At 37.7% G+C, this 18,257-nt stretch overlaps 1 protein-coding gene across 1 annotated transcript in view; it reads left to right on the plus strand.

Annotated features, from left to right (window-relative positions):
- The window catches only part of LOC128518710 (sialoadhesin-like), a 1,187,000-nt gene that overhangs the window by 1,112,041 nt on the left and 56,702 nt on the right, over window positions 1–18,257 (plus strand). Inside the window, exon 19 of the mRNA XM_053491953.1 lies at window positions 3,806–4,068. Coding sequence (XP_053347928.1) covers window positions 3,806–4,068 — 263 coding nt within the window. The remainder of the gene's footprint in view (window positions 1–3,805; window positions 4,069–18,257) is intronic.

The raw sequence follows: 18,257 nt of genomic DNA on the forward strand, positions 1-18,257 counted from the left end.
AGACCATGCTACACGAGCCCACATTTGATTCTGAACAGCAAGAGTCTTTCAAAAAGTGTGCACAATTACTACATCAGTCTACTGCCACACTGCTTTCCTTACTAAACCCTGCATTGGGGCTTGAACACAATACTCTAAACTATAGATGATGTTAAGTAGTAAAATATTCCACTGCATTGCTAGCACAGCATTGGTGGCCATGATATTCCAGGGGTGTTATTCACGTGTCTCTCTGTCTGTTCAAATGTAAAAAAGGAAGAGCCTAAGCTAAAATAGGTACAGTAGGTGCTGTGCTAAATGCACGACTTCCGTGTCTTTACTGCTAGTGTGATGAAGACGCTCCTTATTGCTTAAAAGAACAAACCGGCTGATTAAGGTAGTTAATATTCATTAAATTAATATATAAATTTATTTTTATAAGAGTATTTACAGATATTTAAGGTGGAAATTCTGATTTGGTGAATCTTCATGTGTCTGCTGTCTGAAGGCTGATGTCACTGTGTTTTTACAGAATGTGGAGAAATATTATAGTAGCAGCAATCCTGTTACTGACAGGTAAACTCATATTTTATATGTTTTAATTTTTATTTGCTGCTGTGTCACTACTGTAAATGCCCTTAACATATCAGTAAGTTTTTTAAAATAGGTTTTGGAAGCACAAAACAAAGTTTGTTAAAAGAATTTACATTACAATACTAATGTTTTATTTAAGAGATTAATGTCCTGCACCTTTCTTGATCTGTTTAAGCTTATTTGTACTGTTCTATAAACCTACATTAAGTTTATTAACAGTCATACACAAATGCTATTTAGGTTATCATCTTCACGCCTTGGTGTCTCACTAGCTGGTTATATGACCTAGAACAGCAGTAGCAGCAAAGGCTAAAATTGTGGTCGCACCATTTCTGGTCAGTGCAAATTATTGGTTTGTGTGTGTGTGTGTGTGTGTGTGTGTGGATATGTGTTTTTCCAGGGGTTCGGGCTCAGAGTCTTTGTGCTGTTACTGGGTCTACAGTAAAAATCCCCTGTTCGTTTACAACACCTGATCACTCCAGTGTCACACAGAGAGAGTGGTATAGAGTCCAGAGCTCTAAAGGAGAACCACAAGACCTGAGCACAGATCCACAATACTCAGGACGAGTGTCTGTAAGTACAGTGACGTCTGACTGTGAGCTGACAGTGATGAATGTGAGAGTGAGTGACTCTGGAGTTTATAAGTTTAGATTTAAAACACGGAGAAGTGACTGGATATCAGCCTCATCTGGAGTTCATCTGACTGTTACAGGTACACACACACACACACACACACACACACACACACACACACACACACACCAAATGTAATACTAACAGGTTTTTGTACATAATTGTGTGTAGACTTGCAGGTGAAGGTGGATCCTAACACTGTAGGACAAAGAGAAGTGAAAGTGACCTGTAGCGCCACCTGCAGTGTCAGTACAGCCCGTTTTTACTGGTACAGGAACGGCCATTACATTAAATATACCACTGACGCCACCATTGTGCTCAACTCGACCAGTCCACATGATGAAGGCAGCTTCTCCTGTCAGGTGTATGAGAGTAAACACCGCTCTCCTGCAGTGTGTAAGTGTCAGTAATTCCTCAGTATTAAACCTAATTAAGTAACTTACACTGATCAGCCATAACATCAACACCAGAACATCCAGTCCACCACAGCCTCAGCAGGCAAAGAACCCAAGGCCACTGACCTAAATTTCAAATTTACCAGATCCTAATCTGATTCACTGCTCATGAAATGAAAAGAACAAACAAGTCCAATTCATGGAGCTTCTACCCCCACCCTGCATCCCACAGCACCCAAAGGATCTACTGTCAATGTCCTGGTGCCAGACACCACAGCACATCCTAGGCCCTGCAGAGAATCCAAAACCTAGGTGGTTGTAGTGGTAACGGTTTTAATGTTATAGCTGATCAGTGTTTACTGCTCTCATGTTTTGTTTTGCTTATTACAGTATATCAGAAATTGTGACCATTCATAGGGTTTACCCTTAGTAAGTGTAGCATTAAACTGTATGTACCATATGCAGTATAACATTAAACTAACATCACTAATTAAAGAGTGGCTAGCATGTTAGTGAGCACAGAAGCTAGAGATTCAAGATTCAGGATTCAAGAGATTTTATTTGGTACACGTACCAATCATATGAGTGCATTGGAATTTTTTGTGCATAATCTGTTTTTGTACAGAGAAAGAAAACATATAACATATATATGTAACATATAATACAGCAATAAATTGTAGAAAAATTTCTAATGATAATAAGCTTGTGTAATAATAAGCTTAAGCCTAATGTTATGTGACTGTAGTTTATATCATTACTACACAAGGTCAAGTTTAAATAATGCTACACATCCAAGTAGTGTAAAATAACGTGTTAATGTTTTTAATTTTCAATATATAAAATATGTTTACTCTCCTCCTCTCTTCCTCTTGGATCTGACAATGTGCTAAATCTCTATACTCTCTTTCTTACTTTCTCTTTTTCTCTTTCTTCCTCTTCCTTGAACAAACACTTCCTGGTTTATCTCTGAATAAACATTTATACCACTGCTACCCATAAAATGGTTTATGTTCTTTAAAGCAACATACTGTATAAACACATAAAACCCTCTTTTGTTTTTAATAAACAGACAATGTCTTTCTGACAGACAACATGCCTGAGTGTCAGAGTGAGTGTTTATCTGTTCTTTTGTTCTTTTATCTTTAAAACTTTAAAGCTTTACATAAAGTTCACTGTATTAATACATCACTGTGCTCACAATTTGCCTAAGTGTTGAAACGTAATGTTAACATGCCTTTCATTTTAAATGCCTGGCATCAAGTAATCTTTCATATTTGCTGTGTTTTTCCTATTCTTTTTTTTTGTTGTTGTCTTTTTTTGTTTCATTTCTGTGGCAAGTTATCACATTTTGATGCTGGTAGGTAGGGCAAAGTAACTTTTAACCACCAATCATAAGGTGTGCTGCAGGTGTGTGTAAAGTACATGCATTCTGGTTATTTGATATTTTTCTCTGTGTGTGTTTCAGGTGTACTGGGTACAGAGTGTTGGGGTGTGACTTACACTCCTGAACATGTGTGTGCCCTGAAAGGTACATCGATTGATCTCTCCTGCTCTTATAAACACCCTGCAGGACTCACAGTGTTAAAATCAGTCTGGTTTATTAAACAGCAGGCTGATGGTGAGCCTGTGGATGTGAGAGAGGATGAGGAGTATCAGGGCAGAGTGCAGTACACACAGAGCTCCCAGAATAACTGTAGTCTGAGAATCACTAACCTGACAGAGAGAGACGCTCAAACATACAGATTCAGATTCTACACTGATGATCCTACAGGCAAATACACTGAAGATCCTGGAGTCTCTCTGTCTGTTAAAGGTAATGTCATACAAATATAGAGATAAGATAAATAAAAGTAACTATTAAACTAATTTATTATTTTACAGATCTAAGGGTTACAGTATCACACTGGAGAGACCAGTACATGACACTGAGCTGTAACACCACCTGCACTCTGTCTAACAACCCCACTTACATCTGGTACAAGAACGGACAGCGTGTGTCTGACTGTAAATCTGCCTCCTGCTCTGTAGCTGCAGTCAGTGGTGCGGTCAGTTACAGCTGTGCTGTTGAAGGCCATGACAGTCTCCTCTCTCCTCCAGTGTGTGAGTCTGGATTTTACTCTCCTCAATCATACTACATCTATATCTATATTAAATGCTGATCCTGAAAATACACCAGCTGATTCAGGTGTTTTATTTCTAATCAGACTCCCCTAAAAACACCAGAGCAGTGGTTCTTTCCTCTGGAGACACAGTGGAGGGGGATTCAGTGACTCTGAGCTGTAGCAGTGATGCAAACCCTCCTGTTCTCAACTTCTCCTGGTTTAAGCAGAGAGCAGCTGCAGACACACTGCTGACAACAGGCCAGAATTACAGCATCAGGAACATCAGCTCCCAGCACAGCGGACTGTACTACTGCACTGCTCACAACCAGCTGGGACAGCACAACTCCACACCAACACTCCTGAATGTGTTAGGTTAGTGTAGTGTAACACTTTTTTTATATTGTTGTATAAAGAGGACTAAATAAAACAACTTTATTGCTTATGATTAGTTTCTAAAGGCTCAGAAGAGAACACAGTGGTAAAGCTCGTCATGGTGGGACTTGGTGTCATCTTTGCAGTAACACTCATCCCAGGAGCTCTGTGGATGTGGTATGTAATATGTGAACACTGAATATGTTTAAAACATGTTTCACAATTAAATACTAATTTAAACAATTATCATGAACATGTGCTTGGCGTTTCTCAGGAAGAGGAAGTCGAGCTCAGCTAACCGCCACAGCAGCACTGGTGAGAGTGAACAGGTGAGTGTGGGTAGAAGGAGAGACTGTTTGATCATGTGACATGTTCATATATGTAATATAGTCTATTCTTCTTTTCAGCCTTCGCCTGATGCTGTGTATGAAACTGTCCCAGCCTCAGACTTCAGCGGGAGAGTCGCCTCAGATGATCAGGATAACCTTCAATATGCCAGTGTGGTTTTAAAAAATCCCACAGACAGGAAGGGTCTCTGTCACCCAGACGTTCTCCAGACACCACAGAGGAAGAGAAAGTTCAGTACGCTGCTGTGAACATTAGCAGGAGCACTGCTGCCACCCAGTGAGCAAATCATTATCATTACACCAACACTAATTGTGCGGCTCATGATATAGTGTACTATAATGAGTAAATTACGGGACTACTTAGAAATGTAAGACATTACACTATTCTATTCCTTAGAGTATGTGTTTCTAATCCACAGGTTTGTGACAGATGAAGCAGCTGAATATTCAGCTCAGATCTACAGCAACATCCAATAAATCCCCATAAAAAGATAGAATTGAGAGAGATGTGATCATTTTGTTTTGCATCCAAACTTAACAGGAGAAGATGGGTGAATTAGGAATTTTATCAGAATGGCAGTGTTGATACTTCCTTATTTTATTGAAATATAATCCTATGTTCCTGTATACCATTTTACGTTATAAATTACCAATGTGTGCCGAGTTTTTTTTTTTAAGGAAATTATAGTACAGTGGTGTTCAAAATAATAGCAGTGTGTTGAAAAAAGTGAGTGAAGCTCCATATCCATGTAATAACTTTTCATTTAAATCACATAAATGCATTGGACACACTGAACATTCTATTTTGAATCACAACATGAAGAAAAATGTGCTAAATGTATTATTAGTTTAATGTAAGTAATGAAAAACAAATATTAGTCTGTTAAAAAAAAAGGCAGTGTTATCATCCATCTTAACAAAGTGATGAATTTACCGTTGAAGCAAAAATACTTAAAGTTTAATCTTTCTTGTGCATCTTTGAACTAATATTTTGTTGTATAACCATGGTTTCTAAAAAACTGCTTCACATGGCCAATTTTTTTTTTTGCAGCATTGAAGGACCTCTGATATACAGTAGTGGTAAGCAATGTCACCTTGTACCTACAGGTTCCGGCTTCGTTTCCTGTCAGACGTGATTCCTGTCTCTTTGTGCATTGAGTTTGCATGTTTTCCCTGTGTTTGGTGGGTTTCCTCAGAGTACTCTGGTTTCCTCCCACTGTCCAAAAACCTGCAGGTTGGGATAACAGACATCCCCAATTTGCCTGTAGTGTATGAATGAGTGTGTATGTGTGTGCCCTGCGATGGATACGCACCTTGTCCAGGGTGTACGCTGTAAGACGTAAGCCTCTCCTTGGAACCCCTGTCCGGAGTTTGCCAAAAGGCACATGAAGGACTCTAAGACCATAAGAAACACAATTCTCTTGTTGGATGAAGCAAAGATTGAACTCTGAATTTGGCTTAAAGAGTTCTCCACAGATGGTTGTTCTTCTGGAACGTTCTTGTCTGTTCACAGAGCAATCGTGTAGCTCTTTTGGATGATGGAGGCCAGTATGCTCATTGGGATCGTCAATGCTGCGGAAATCTTTTTTTACCATGCACCAGATCTGTGCCTCAATACAATCCTGTCTCTAAACTCTATAGATATTCAATTCCTGGGACTTCATGGCTTTGTGGTTTATGCTCTGACATGCACTGTTAACTATGGGACCTGATATTGCCTTTCAAAATCATGTCTGATCAATTTACTACTGGTAGATACAATCTAGGTGTAGAAACCTGTCCAGGATGATTAGTGGAAACAGGATGCACCCGAGGTAAATTTTTAGTGTCATGGCAAAGGCTGTAAATACTTACTATATGTACATGTGATTTTTTTATTTTAAATACATTTGCAAAGATTTTGAACAAAAATCTTTTATGTTGTCATTATGGGGTTTTGTTTGTAGAATGTTAAGAAAAACAATTAATTTTATCCATTTTGAAAAAAGCAGTAACATAACAAAATGTGTAAATACTTTCCAGATGTCCTGTACCTGTAGACACACACACCCAACTCACTCACACTTTTACAGCAGTAACTGTCAAATATTTTAAGTAGCAAAGTGGGCAGACTGTAATTAGTAAGTATTAACGCTAGCTAAAAAGATGAAGTAATTTACTGATCGATTTTTAGAAGGTTGCTCAACTTCCCTCACCTAACCTCCTGACAGGAATGAAGTGTAGCTCATATAACCAAAAGCATAGCAGTTTTATAATGGCTTATAATGAGCTTTATAATCTACTGTTCATTTAATAAGTTACAAATTATTATATTGTTCTGGTCCTGAGAATACTTTATTTAAATGAATGAATAAATAAATAAATAAATAAATAAATACATACAGTACATAGTAAGTCAAGCAAACAGATTAAAGAAAAATGAATTAAGTAAATTTATAGCTTTAAACTGTATAGATTTAAATAAAATAAATAAATAATTATGTTAAAAAATAACAGTACACTTCGTACTAATAATCAGTGTTGGGTGTAACGCGTTAGAGTATGTGGATTACTTTTTTAATGTAACGAATAATGTAAACAATTTTTCAAAAATGTTATCTGTTTTTCAGACAATTTATGTAATCCGTGAGCCAGACAGCAGTCATTTCCGATACATTATTGTGTGTGTGTGTGTGTGTGTGTGTGTGTGTGTGTGTGTGTGTGTGTGTGTGTGTGAAAGTCGTCGAACAAGCCCCGCTCCTAATAACTCACTCCCCTCTATTATTTCTGCTGTTATACCCCTATCTTTCCATTGCGGTTTGACTATGCAAGGACCGACATGCAAAAGATAAAAACCTAATCACATGCCAAAACTCGTGGTAAATCATGATGAACCGTACTTACCGCCACCGTGCAAAATCGTGTAGGTGAGATAGGAGTATTATTAGTTAACAGATTATGGGTCAAACTTCGCTGAGTGATGATGGTAGAATAATTATAAAGGTCTTGACTTAAACAACATGCATGAGGAATCACAAAGGAGTTTTCATTTTCTGCAATGGAAAAAAGTACTCAAACTAGTTACTGTACTTTTATCAGAAAGTAACGCTGTAATGTAACTGATTACTTTTGTAATGTACACTCAAAAAAATGAACCTGGCTACCTGTTACATGTACTAAAATGTAATATGTGTTTTGTACATAATAATTTCATGTTTCCAAGGTGAACATGAATAAATTATGTTGTATTTACATGAAATTCAACAACTTAACATGTATTAGATTTAATCATGTTGAGATAAACCAAAGAGATCTTGTCACTATGAAAACCGGAAATAGCAAAACCGGAAATATCGCGAGAAGACATCGCGAGAAGAGAACACAGCGTGTTGAGAAGACAAACGTTTGGCGGGCGTGTGGAAAAGGTAAGCAGGAATTAATTCCCATTTTTCTATATAGAAACGAAATACTGAACATAAATGTCACCTTCTGTTTAGCGATGTTTAGTCACGTTATTTTGGTTTAAGCTATTTCTTGTATTTTTAATCACACTTAAAATACCGACGGTTATATGCGCGTGCTTAATCTGCGGTTCGGTTCTGGTTTCGGTCTGTTCTCATGAGTTGTGAAGCGACAGGAAAAAAGTATAAATATTGTTCATTTGATAAATTAAGTATCATGAATTTTAATTTTTTTCACAGGAGTTTGTGAGTGAAAGTGTCCTGTCTGCATCTGACTTCAGGAGTTTCCTGACCAACCGTCCCTAACGGTCATATTTAAAAGTCATAACGAACAGTTATAAAGTACAAAACTTTCTGTTGGTGTTTAATTGTTTTTCTATGATTAATACTTATTTGTGGTGTTTTATGTTTTGTACATCTGTTCAAATTGAGACTTCATTTGTAAGTTGCTGCTGGTGTAAATTAAAAATCTGTTTTATCCCGTTTGTCTTATGCTTCCTTCCTTCACAGAATTCTGTTGATCAGGGCTTGAAATTTAAATTTACTTGAGTTGGATCAACTTAATTTACAACTGAAAAATGTTGTACCAACGCTATTCATTTATGTTAACAGTATTAAATTATGTTGGACGCAGCTGTAAGTTAATGTTAAATTAACTTATTGTAAATAAGTTAAATGAACCTAATAAAATTAATTTGACTGAACCTAAGAACATTAAGTTGGGCCAACAAAATTGCTTAATGCTGTAAGAAAGCCATTAAATCAGGTGGAAATTCTTTCCATAATTTAATTACGTTCATTCAACAAGTTATTTTTTTGAGTGTAATTAGTTCCTTTAAAAAGTAATGTCTCCCAACACTGCTAATAATAATAATAATAATAATAATAATATATATACAACTAATATAAATACAAATATAAATACAACTAACATTTTAAGTTCTTATAAATCAATTCAAAACTGTGTGCATTATCAGTTTGTAGATGTAAACGGCGACTATTGTACTTAGTACTAAAGTGTAGTTTAGGTTTTGGGCCACTGCTATTTTCTCTTTACATACTTCCTCTGGACAACATAATTCATAAGCATAACATTAGTTTCCAGTGTTATGCTAATGACACAAAGATATAGTATCTCAACAATGTCAGATGAAAACACCAGCAAACACCAACAAAGTTAAGGAATGTGTGAAGGACATTATACAGTACACTGAATGGTAAATAGAAATATTGTCACTACATGATGCAGAAAAACTAGTCCATGCTTTGGTCACCTTTAGGTTGGAGTATTGTAATGCCTTACTGTCTTGATGTTAGTCCATAATGTACAGTAGCAGCTAGGGTCCTCACTAGAACCAAATGATATAAGCACATCACTCCTACCTTATTCATACTGCATTGGATGTGAATGTGCATTGACTTTTGCATTGATTTTAAAATACTACGACCTATAGAACACTAAATGATTTCTCACCACAGTAACTGAGTAAAATGCTAGTGTTTTATGATCTCCGACAAATACTTTGATCAAAGGATGCAGACTGTATATCAGAACCTAATATTATGAAAACCTACAGTAGGAACAAAGCTTTTGGAATAGTCTTGCAATTAATGTTTAGCTCTCAAACACAGTCTCAGTGTTTAGGCTTTATTTAGCCAAGCCTTTTGTGAATAGTTTTGTATTAGGTAAAGTTGCAACTCATGGGTGTAGAGTATTATGGTATTATGGACCTGGTATGTTTGAATGGACCACTCTTCTTGATTACACAGGTTTGTTGGTGATAAAGTGACTGGTTGCCTCTCAGCTAGTACTACCCAGGATGCCCTCATGTCTGTGTTTCCTTCTGGCTCTCCTTTGTAGTTTTGCTGCCGTTGTTAGTCCTGCCAGAGTGCTTCCTTGCACTCTGCACTAAATATACTGTATATCCAACACCTGTTCCCAGCAGCATTTTGAGCAGGGATCATCTTTTTTTTTTTTTAACTGTGCGAAGCTGCCATGGCAACTTGATGAGACAGTGTTACGATATTGGATTTATTTGTTTTTTGTGCGTCTAGTTATGCTTGCTTTGTCTCTGCTATGTCTCTGCTGGTGGTGGGATAGGGGTGTGTCTTCCCTTGTTGTTTCAGGTCCTACCCTCTTCAGTGTGCCATTGCCTGAAATCTATTGGTTGCTGCCCTGCCTGTCCTTTGTTGGTCCCGCCTTCTGCCTGATGATTGGTATCTAGGAGACCCAGAGGCTAGTTCAGTGCTAGAGACCGTGTTTAGCTTACTGTTTATTCCATAATTGATTCTAAATATTATTTCCTGTATGACCCCCTTGCTAAGTTCCTGACTATGCTTAGACTTTGCCCTTTTAATGATTGCTTGGTTTTTGTTTGCCTTTTCCATGTATGATCTTTTTGCTTGTTTTGACTACACTTTTGTGTTTGCCTCCCCCCCCCCGCCCTTTGTTTTTTTGGTTTGGATTGTAAATACTTTTGAATATATTTGTATTTAATTCTTTATTTAGTGGCTTAGTAAAAGGGTCAATGCCATTTTGTTTGCACCTTGTTTCTTTATTTTTTGGTGCAGGTTAGTTGTTTCACTTTGTAGAGGGAATTTTGTTTATTGTTTTGGCCTTGTTGGCTTCTGGGGTCCGTTCTTCGTACGTCGCTAACTCAGTTAGCTGGATTTAATTGTTGTGGATTTGTATTGATCTTGGATTGTTTCGTTCTTTGATGCACATCTCGCATTTGTTGTCATAGCAACATATCCGTAAGCTTGAACCTGCTCGGGAGCAGGTTTATTTCATGTAAACAGGATTTAGCCTGCGCTCCTGGCAGGTTATGATTGGTTGAAATGGTGAGGTCACATCTGATTGGTTAAAGAGCATGACTGACTCACGTGGAAAAAGAAAATTATATGCCCCCTGCCATGGACTCCCCCCCACCCACACACATAATCGCTATCAAATATTATATATGAACATAAATTCATAGGTTTATTGTTATCAAGTATGATATTACTATTATAATAAACACTAGGCACGAGACAGCCATCAAGACCATTAATACAAATTCTTGTATAATGTTTATTTTGTAACACATTTATTTTTCAGGGGTTTGTCATAAAAATATGCAAATAAATATTTATATATATCAAAAATAAATATTTTATAATGATAAATTGGACAAAACTAATTTTATTATAAAATAAACAATATAAAAGTATATATAATATTTCAATTTTTTCATATACAACATATTTATTTTCATATTGCTTATTTTATTTTATTGTCTCATGTAATTTGTAATTTGTAAACCATTAACCTATGAATTTATGTTCTAATATAATATTTGATAGCGATTATGTAGGGGGGGGCAATCCATGGCAGGGGGGCATTTCAGCGCATAACACGTGTTACAAAAAAAAGTTGAGCCGCTCTTTTTCCATTTCGTCAACCAATCGGAGAGCTAGTGATCAGTGTTTCTACTGTCGATGCATATCGCCTTTTAAAACAACGCACGAGCGCGCAATAATCCTTGACAACTCAATCCAGCTATACTAATAATCAACAACAGGTGAGCTCGAAGAACCGAATTAGCCGAATCATAATTAGCGCGATGATCTCATCTTGGATGTGTCAGTTTATCTCGGATGTGTCAAGTGACGTACGATGAACGGACCCCTGGAGCTCACAGCCACCTTTTGGGGATTTGCTTATTCACCTTTTGTGAATAAACACTAAGCAAATGTACTTTTGTATCACACCCTTTTGTTTTTTTTTCACTCCTGTTACGGCTCAACCTAGAGCTTAACCTTCAGCTTCTGCGTTGACGTGCTCATCAGTTTGCATCAGCCACACCAGTGATATAGACGCCGCTCTTCAGGGGGAAAGCTTTTCTGTTGTACGTTTTACTAGTTAAGAAATTGCTTTGAGCATACATTCAAAGGTACTCATCATCTCTCATATGTCCGTCTTATGCCTACAGCTTTACATTTTTCTTTATTAAGGAAGCGAAGCACACAATCCATTAACTCCTGTGGCAATATGTATGGGATAACTATGCAAAAATTGCATAATTGCAATTATTAAATTGCATAATTGCAAATTACATGATGCACATATGTACATCAAAAAATAAATTGTCTTACATTTGTCTAAATGTTTCATTGGATTTTTTTTCAGTGATTTTGTTGTACTAAATAATATTTATGTAGTGTAATCAGGGCCTCTTAACTTGCAATATTCATTCTTGGTTGTTGTTTTAGTGTTAATGTATGTGCCTTATGATGTACGACAACATTCAAATGCAAATAATGCCCCCTTCCCCATGTTCCCCACTCAATAGAAATAAGCCAACAACCATCATCTTTACCTCCTTGAAATCTCTTTAATGAGAAGTCTGTTTACAATGCAAGTGCACAAATGCATGGTATGTACCCCCTTGCATACTTGCCTTGATGCGCTATATTCTATTGGGGGCAGGCTGAGGCATTTTACGGATCCAGAGCAGTGCCTCACTACCATTGTGCCGCAAATACCTGGGTTACCCACAGGTTAAGACTGACCCAGGTTTTCCCCTGCACTTCTGTCTAGCCAACTGCAAAAATGAGAGACAAACAGAAGGGGGCACAGAACCTGTGACAAGAGAAGAAGAAGAGGAACTGTGGGTAAGGTGGGGAAGAAAGGGTGAGAGAGCAAAAAAGGGGGGAGGGAGAAAGATGAAGGGGACCTGACTCCTGCCCAACAAACCTTTAGGATGCTGTAATGGCATCTCAGAACTGCTGAGGAAAGGTGAAGTGGTGGAGATGCTTGTTGAAGGCCACAGTGCAGTAGCACATGACTTCCCTTTGCAGGACTTCCCTTCTAGCAACTAAAGGGCCACTTACTGCATTTAATCCTGTCTCTGGGTTATGCCCAAATAATTCCACGAATGGGGGCATCATGTGGCCATTTTGGCCAGTTTGAAGTGATGTGGCTGGAACAGTTGATGAATCTTCTACTGGAGAACACCTTCCAAGTACACCCACTTTTTTTAGTTTAGCTTTTAAACAGTTAGCCAGTCTAAGCTATTCTTGATGCTGGCGCTACAGATGCCTAAAGCTATATATACTAACTAAAACTATATATATATATATATATATATTGTAAGAAATATTTGATTTTAAGTTTGTTTCATCATATTCTGTGTGCGTGAGGACAGAGTGATTTTCTTCCTTTTCTCATGACAAGAGCTGCACTTTCAATAAACACATTCTATAGTAGTTTATGTTAAAGGTCGTAAAACTGTTAAACGCTCATAAATGCAGAGCTACTTCCAAATTTATGTTCTTCTTCACCTTATCTTTTAAAAGCATTCCAAACCGAATGTAAACACTCCTGCAGCCACCTTTTCTTTGGTTCTTTGTGTGTGTGCCTATATACAGGTATACTCCTGTCTCCCACAATAAACTTTGAACGTCTCACTGGGCACTGACTTGTGTGTATCATTAAGGGGTTCCCTGGATCCAGGCGGGACAGACAGAATACAGGCTGAGCACTGAGTAGACAAAAGGAGGTATACCAAAATTCAAGAAATCCTTACATATTATATATATATATATATATATATATATATATATATATATATATATATATATAGATAGATAGATAGATAGATAGATAGTTTGAGCCTAAACCTTATATTACTCTTTGCTCACTAGGTAGGCTGCCTCCGCTTCTGCAGGTGGGAGTCATGCGGCAGACGCTAAAAAAGGCATGTGATTGGCATGATGCTATGCATCAGGGTCCTTAAATGCTTGAATAGAACGGCACCTTTGATCATTCATTAAGGACAGCTGATAGTACACACTGAGCTGTTGATCTGCTTTCAATGTTCTTGCATAATCAACAATGACCAGGATAAATTGATGTCCTTTTGCTGACTTTGGGAGTGGGCCAACGAGATCCCTCTATTTGCTTGAATGGCATGCTGATGATGGGTGGAGGAATCATCGGGGCAGGGGCGGGCTTTGTCTGAGCTGTTTGCTGACATTCTGGGCAGTGCTTGCCGGAGTTTTGCACCTCTGTGAGAGAGGTGAGAGACAGAAAGAGAAAAGATAACAGTTAGAGATTGGGCTGATCAAAATCATTAACCGGCACAAAAGTTTATTTCATTGCTATGCTGATGATACTCAGCCTTACCTCAGGATAAAATCAACATCCTCATCTATTCCACCATTATCCACTTTGACCATCAAATCATGGATGAAGCTAAATGTCCTGCAGCTAAACAGCTCTAAGACTGAAGCTATTTTAATAGGCACCCCTCACCAGCTTAGGGCATCTAACATCACTAGCATTACCTTTTCAGCTCAGGATATCCCATTGTCAACATCTGTTCTTAACCTCTGGTTTAAAATGGACTCTCATTTAACGTATGAGGCTTATATTAAACATCTGTAAGACATCTTACTTTCACCTCAGGAACATTGCTAAACTGCGTCTAGCACTTACATTTGCAGATGTGGAAAAGTTAGTCCATGCATTTGTCACCTCCAGACTGGACTTCTGCAATGCAATCCCCATTGGGACTTCTGGAAAAAGCCTTCAAAAGCTAAAGTATATTTAAAACTGTGCTGCTAGGATCCTGATGCGAGCACGTAAATTTGACCATATTCCGCACATCCCTAAGTCTCTTCATTGGCTCCCTTTTTCATTTAGAATTAAATACAAGCTTGCCCTTCTTACCCATCAGTGCATCAATTGCGATGCCCCTCCCTATCTCAAAGAACTTATTACTTCACATACATCTACACGCAACCTCCGCTCTGTCTCGGTTCATCTTTTGAAACCTCCGAAGACCAAGCTTCATACTGGGAGATCAGGCTTTTTGCTCAGCTTAAAACTTATCTTTTTATCAGAGCTTTTGGGTTAAAATAATTTGTTGCACTTTGAGATTTGCTTCAAATGTAAAGTGCATAATAAATAAAATATTATTATTATTATTATTAGATCTGGGGTCCGTTCTTCGTACGTCGCTTGACACATCCGAGATGAACTGACACATCTATGATGAGATCATCGTGCTAATTACAATCTGGCTAAGTCGGTTCTTCGAGCTCACCTGTTGTTGATGATTAGTATAGCTGGATTGAGTTGTCTAGGATTATTGCGCGCTCGTGCGTTGGTTTAAAAGACATATCGACAGTAGAAACACTGATCACAACCCCTTCGATTGGTTAACGAAATGAAAAAAGAGCGGCTCAACTTTTTTTTGTAACACGTGTTATGCGCTGAAATGCCCCCCTGCCATGGATATATATATATATATATATATATATATATATATATATATATATATATATATATATCTTTTTTTTTTTGCATATTTTTATGACAAACCCCTGAAAAATAAATGTGTTACAAAATAAACATTATACAAGAATTTGTATTAATGGTCTTGACGGCTGTCTCGTGCTTATGGTTTATTATAATAGTAATATCATATTTGATAATAATAAACCTATGAATTTATAGTCATATATAATATTTGATAGCGATTATGTGTGTGTGTGGGGGGAGTCCATGGCAGGGGGCATATAATTTTCTTTTTTCACGTGAGTCAGTCCGCGTCAGTCGTGCTCTTTAACCAATCGGATGTGACCTTGCCATTTCAACCAATCATAACCCGCCAGGAGCGCAGGCTAAATCCTGTTTACACTAAATAAACCTGCTCCCAAGCAGGTTCAAGCTTACGGATATGTTGCTATGACAACAAATGCTAGAAGCGCATCAAAGAACGAAACAATCCAAGATCAGGACAAATCCACAACAATTAAATCCAGCTAACTGAGTTACCGACGTACGAAGAACGGACCCATGGTCAAATATATATTTAGTGCAGATTGCAAGCAGGGAATCCAGTAGGATTAACTATGACAGCATAAAAGAGAGAGCCACAATGAAACACAGACAAAAAGGTAAAGCAACTAGTCACTCCACCATCAACAAGGCTTAGTAATCAAAGAGAGTGGGAAAGACTGCTTTCAAACTTCCCCCAGATCTGCTCCTTTACCTAGGGCAAATCTTTTCACAAAAATGTTTGGTATTATCCTAGACTTCAACACTGAGTCTGTGTCCTGTTCTCAGTCCTGAACATCAATTAGAAGGCTATTCCATAATTTTGGGGCTTTGTAAGAAAAAGCTCTGCCTCTGCCTTAATTTACATAATATGCTGTACTGACAAGATGTGCGGATCCTTTGTTATTCTTTTGATTGTGTAAAGCTGCTTTGCGACAATGGCAATTGTTAAAAGCACTATACAAATAAAATTAAGTTGAATTGAATTGAATTAAATTGATATTGTGGTGGATACTGTAAATTGATTGGTAATGTGGTGAGAGACCATTTAGTGCTTTATATGTAAATAGTAGTATTTTAAAATCAATGTGAAATTTGAGAGCCCATGCAGTGAAAAAAGATAGGGTTAATATGCTCATATACTGGTTCTAGAGAGGACTCTCACTGCTGTAATCTGGAGGCCAACCAGAGTTACTGTGTCTTTAAAAACCTTACTTTTTGTTGCATGTGGTCCTAGTACCAGTACTTATGTCTTGTTAGAATTAAACAGATGGAAATTAATTTGCATCCAGTCTCTATGTCCTTCTTACATTACTTAACTTTATTAAGCTGGCATTTTTCATCAAGCTTTGCTGAGACATTTAACTGTGTGTCATAAGCATAACAGTGAAAACTAATATTATGCTTAAGAATTACGCTGCCCAGAGAAAGCAGGTAAAAAGAAAATAGCAGTGTGCCTAAAACCAAATCCTGTGGAACACCAAACTCCACTTGAGAAAATGCAAAATAGTCACCATTTAAATCTACAAACTGATAATGATCAGTCAAATAGGATCTGAGGCAGGTGAGAGGCGTGCCCTTAATTTCTACAACATTTTTATGAAGGAGAATTCTATGACCAATGGTGTTAAAAGCTGCAGTAAGGTCAAGTAATACAAGTTAAGGAGATCATTTACTACTTTAACATTCTCTGTGCTGTGATGAGGCCTAAATCCAATCTGATACATTTTGTTTAAACTATTCGTATGTAGATATGAACATGGCTACAGTGCTACTACCTTTTCTAGGATCTCAGAGATAAAGGGGGAGTTTTAATATCGGCCTGTAGTTGGACAACTGACAGGGATCAAGGTCAGGTTTCATAGTGTCAGGAATGACCGCTAGAGGGTGCCCTGCGCCCAAAGACTTTTTGATTTTTAGACTTCATGTCCCAGAATGCACCTCGGTCAGGTGCTGGGGCACTCACCTAAACCGAGGTGACTAATCAGTTTGGCTATAAGTAGCCATGTTTTGAGTTTTGTCTTGCATCTGTTTGGTTTTGTTTACTGTTGGAATGCTGTTCTAATTTCTTCTGTTCTTACTGTTGATGCTTTCTGTTGGATTTCTTGTTTTGCCATAGTTCCTGTTTTTGGTTGTGTTTGCTTTTTCTTTATTAAAATCTTAAAGGGGTCATACAGGCCTACATGCGCTTTTTTAAGCTGTTTGGACTGAACTGTGTGTTAGGAGAGTGCGTACAGAACCACTCTACGATGATAAAGAGCCGCCCAGTGGTTTTCTTTTCATTTATTACAATAACATGCCCCTTCTGAAATCAGGCCAATCGCAAATGCCTGTCGGTGTGACGCCACTCCCCAAGAGGCCACTCCTACACTAGTTGATTGACACTGGTGTTTTAGCAAAGACCTGCCCTGAGTGAGAAGAAGCTGTCAGCCATTGTTTTTCGCCGCTGAAGCAAAATGGCGCCTAAGCGAGTGTGGTGTACAGTTGTTGGGTGTAATAGCTAACACAGCAGTCGTCATTCACTACCGACATCTGAGCCACTGAGAACGCAGTGGCTGAATTTTGTTTCTGAAGCTAACGTCCCCGCCGATCTACCTAAATGCGTTCATGTTTGTGCTAATCATTTTTCACCAGACTGCTTTATATAAACGCAGGTCAATATAAAGCAGGTTTTGCTAGGAAGCAGCTCCTAAAAAATGGATCTGTAATACTTCATGTTCCTGCTTCATCTTTACCAGGCTTGGTGAGTGTAATTTCTTTTTCTATGAATCTTTGCCCCACGCCTTTTTAATAATCACGATAAAGGCGGAGTGTAAGTTAACTTATACTCTCATAGAACATGGTTATGTTTTTTTTCTCTGTGTTCATCCGTCTCTATATAATCCCTAATCGCCTGTTTATAATAAAAAATGCATTAAGGTGATTGTCTAGTTGCAAATTGTGTAGGTAGTCGGAAAACTATATTATGCTTACTTTTGTAATGTTAGATGGTTTATAGCGATGTCTGTCAAAAATTAAGAAATCATGTAAACACATCAGTAAACACATCACGTTTGTATCTCTCTTAGTAA

Source organism: Clarias gariepinus, chromosome 3 (genome assembly GCF_024256425.1).
Source record: "Clarias gariepinus isolate MV-2021 ecotype Netherlands chromosome 3, CGAR_prim_01v2, whole genome shotgun sequence".
In the NCBI taxonomy this organism is placed as follows: domain Eukaryota; kingdom Metazoa; phylum Chordata; class Actinopteri; order Siluriformes; family Clariidae; genus Clarias; species Clarias gariepinus.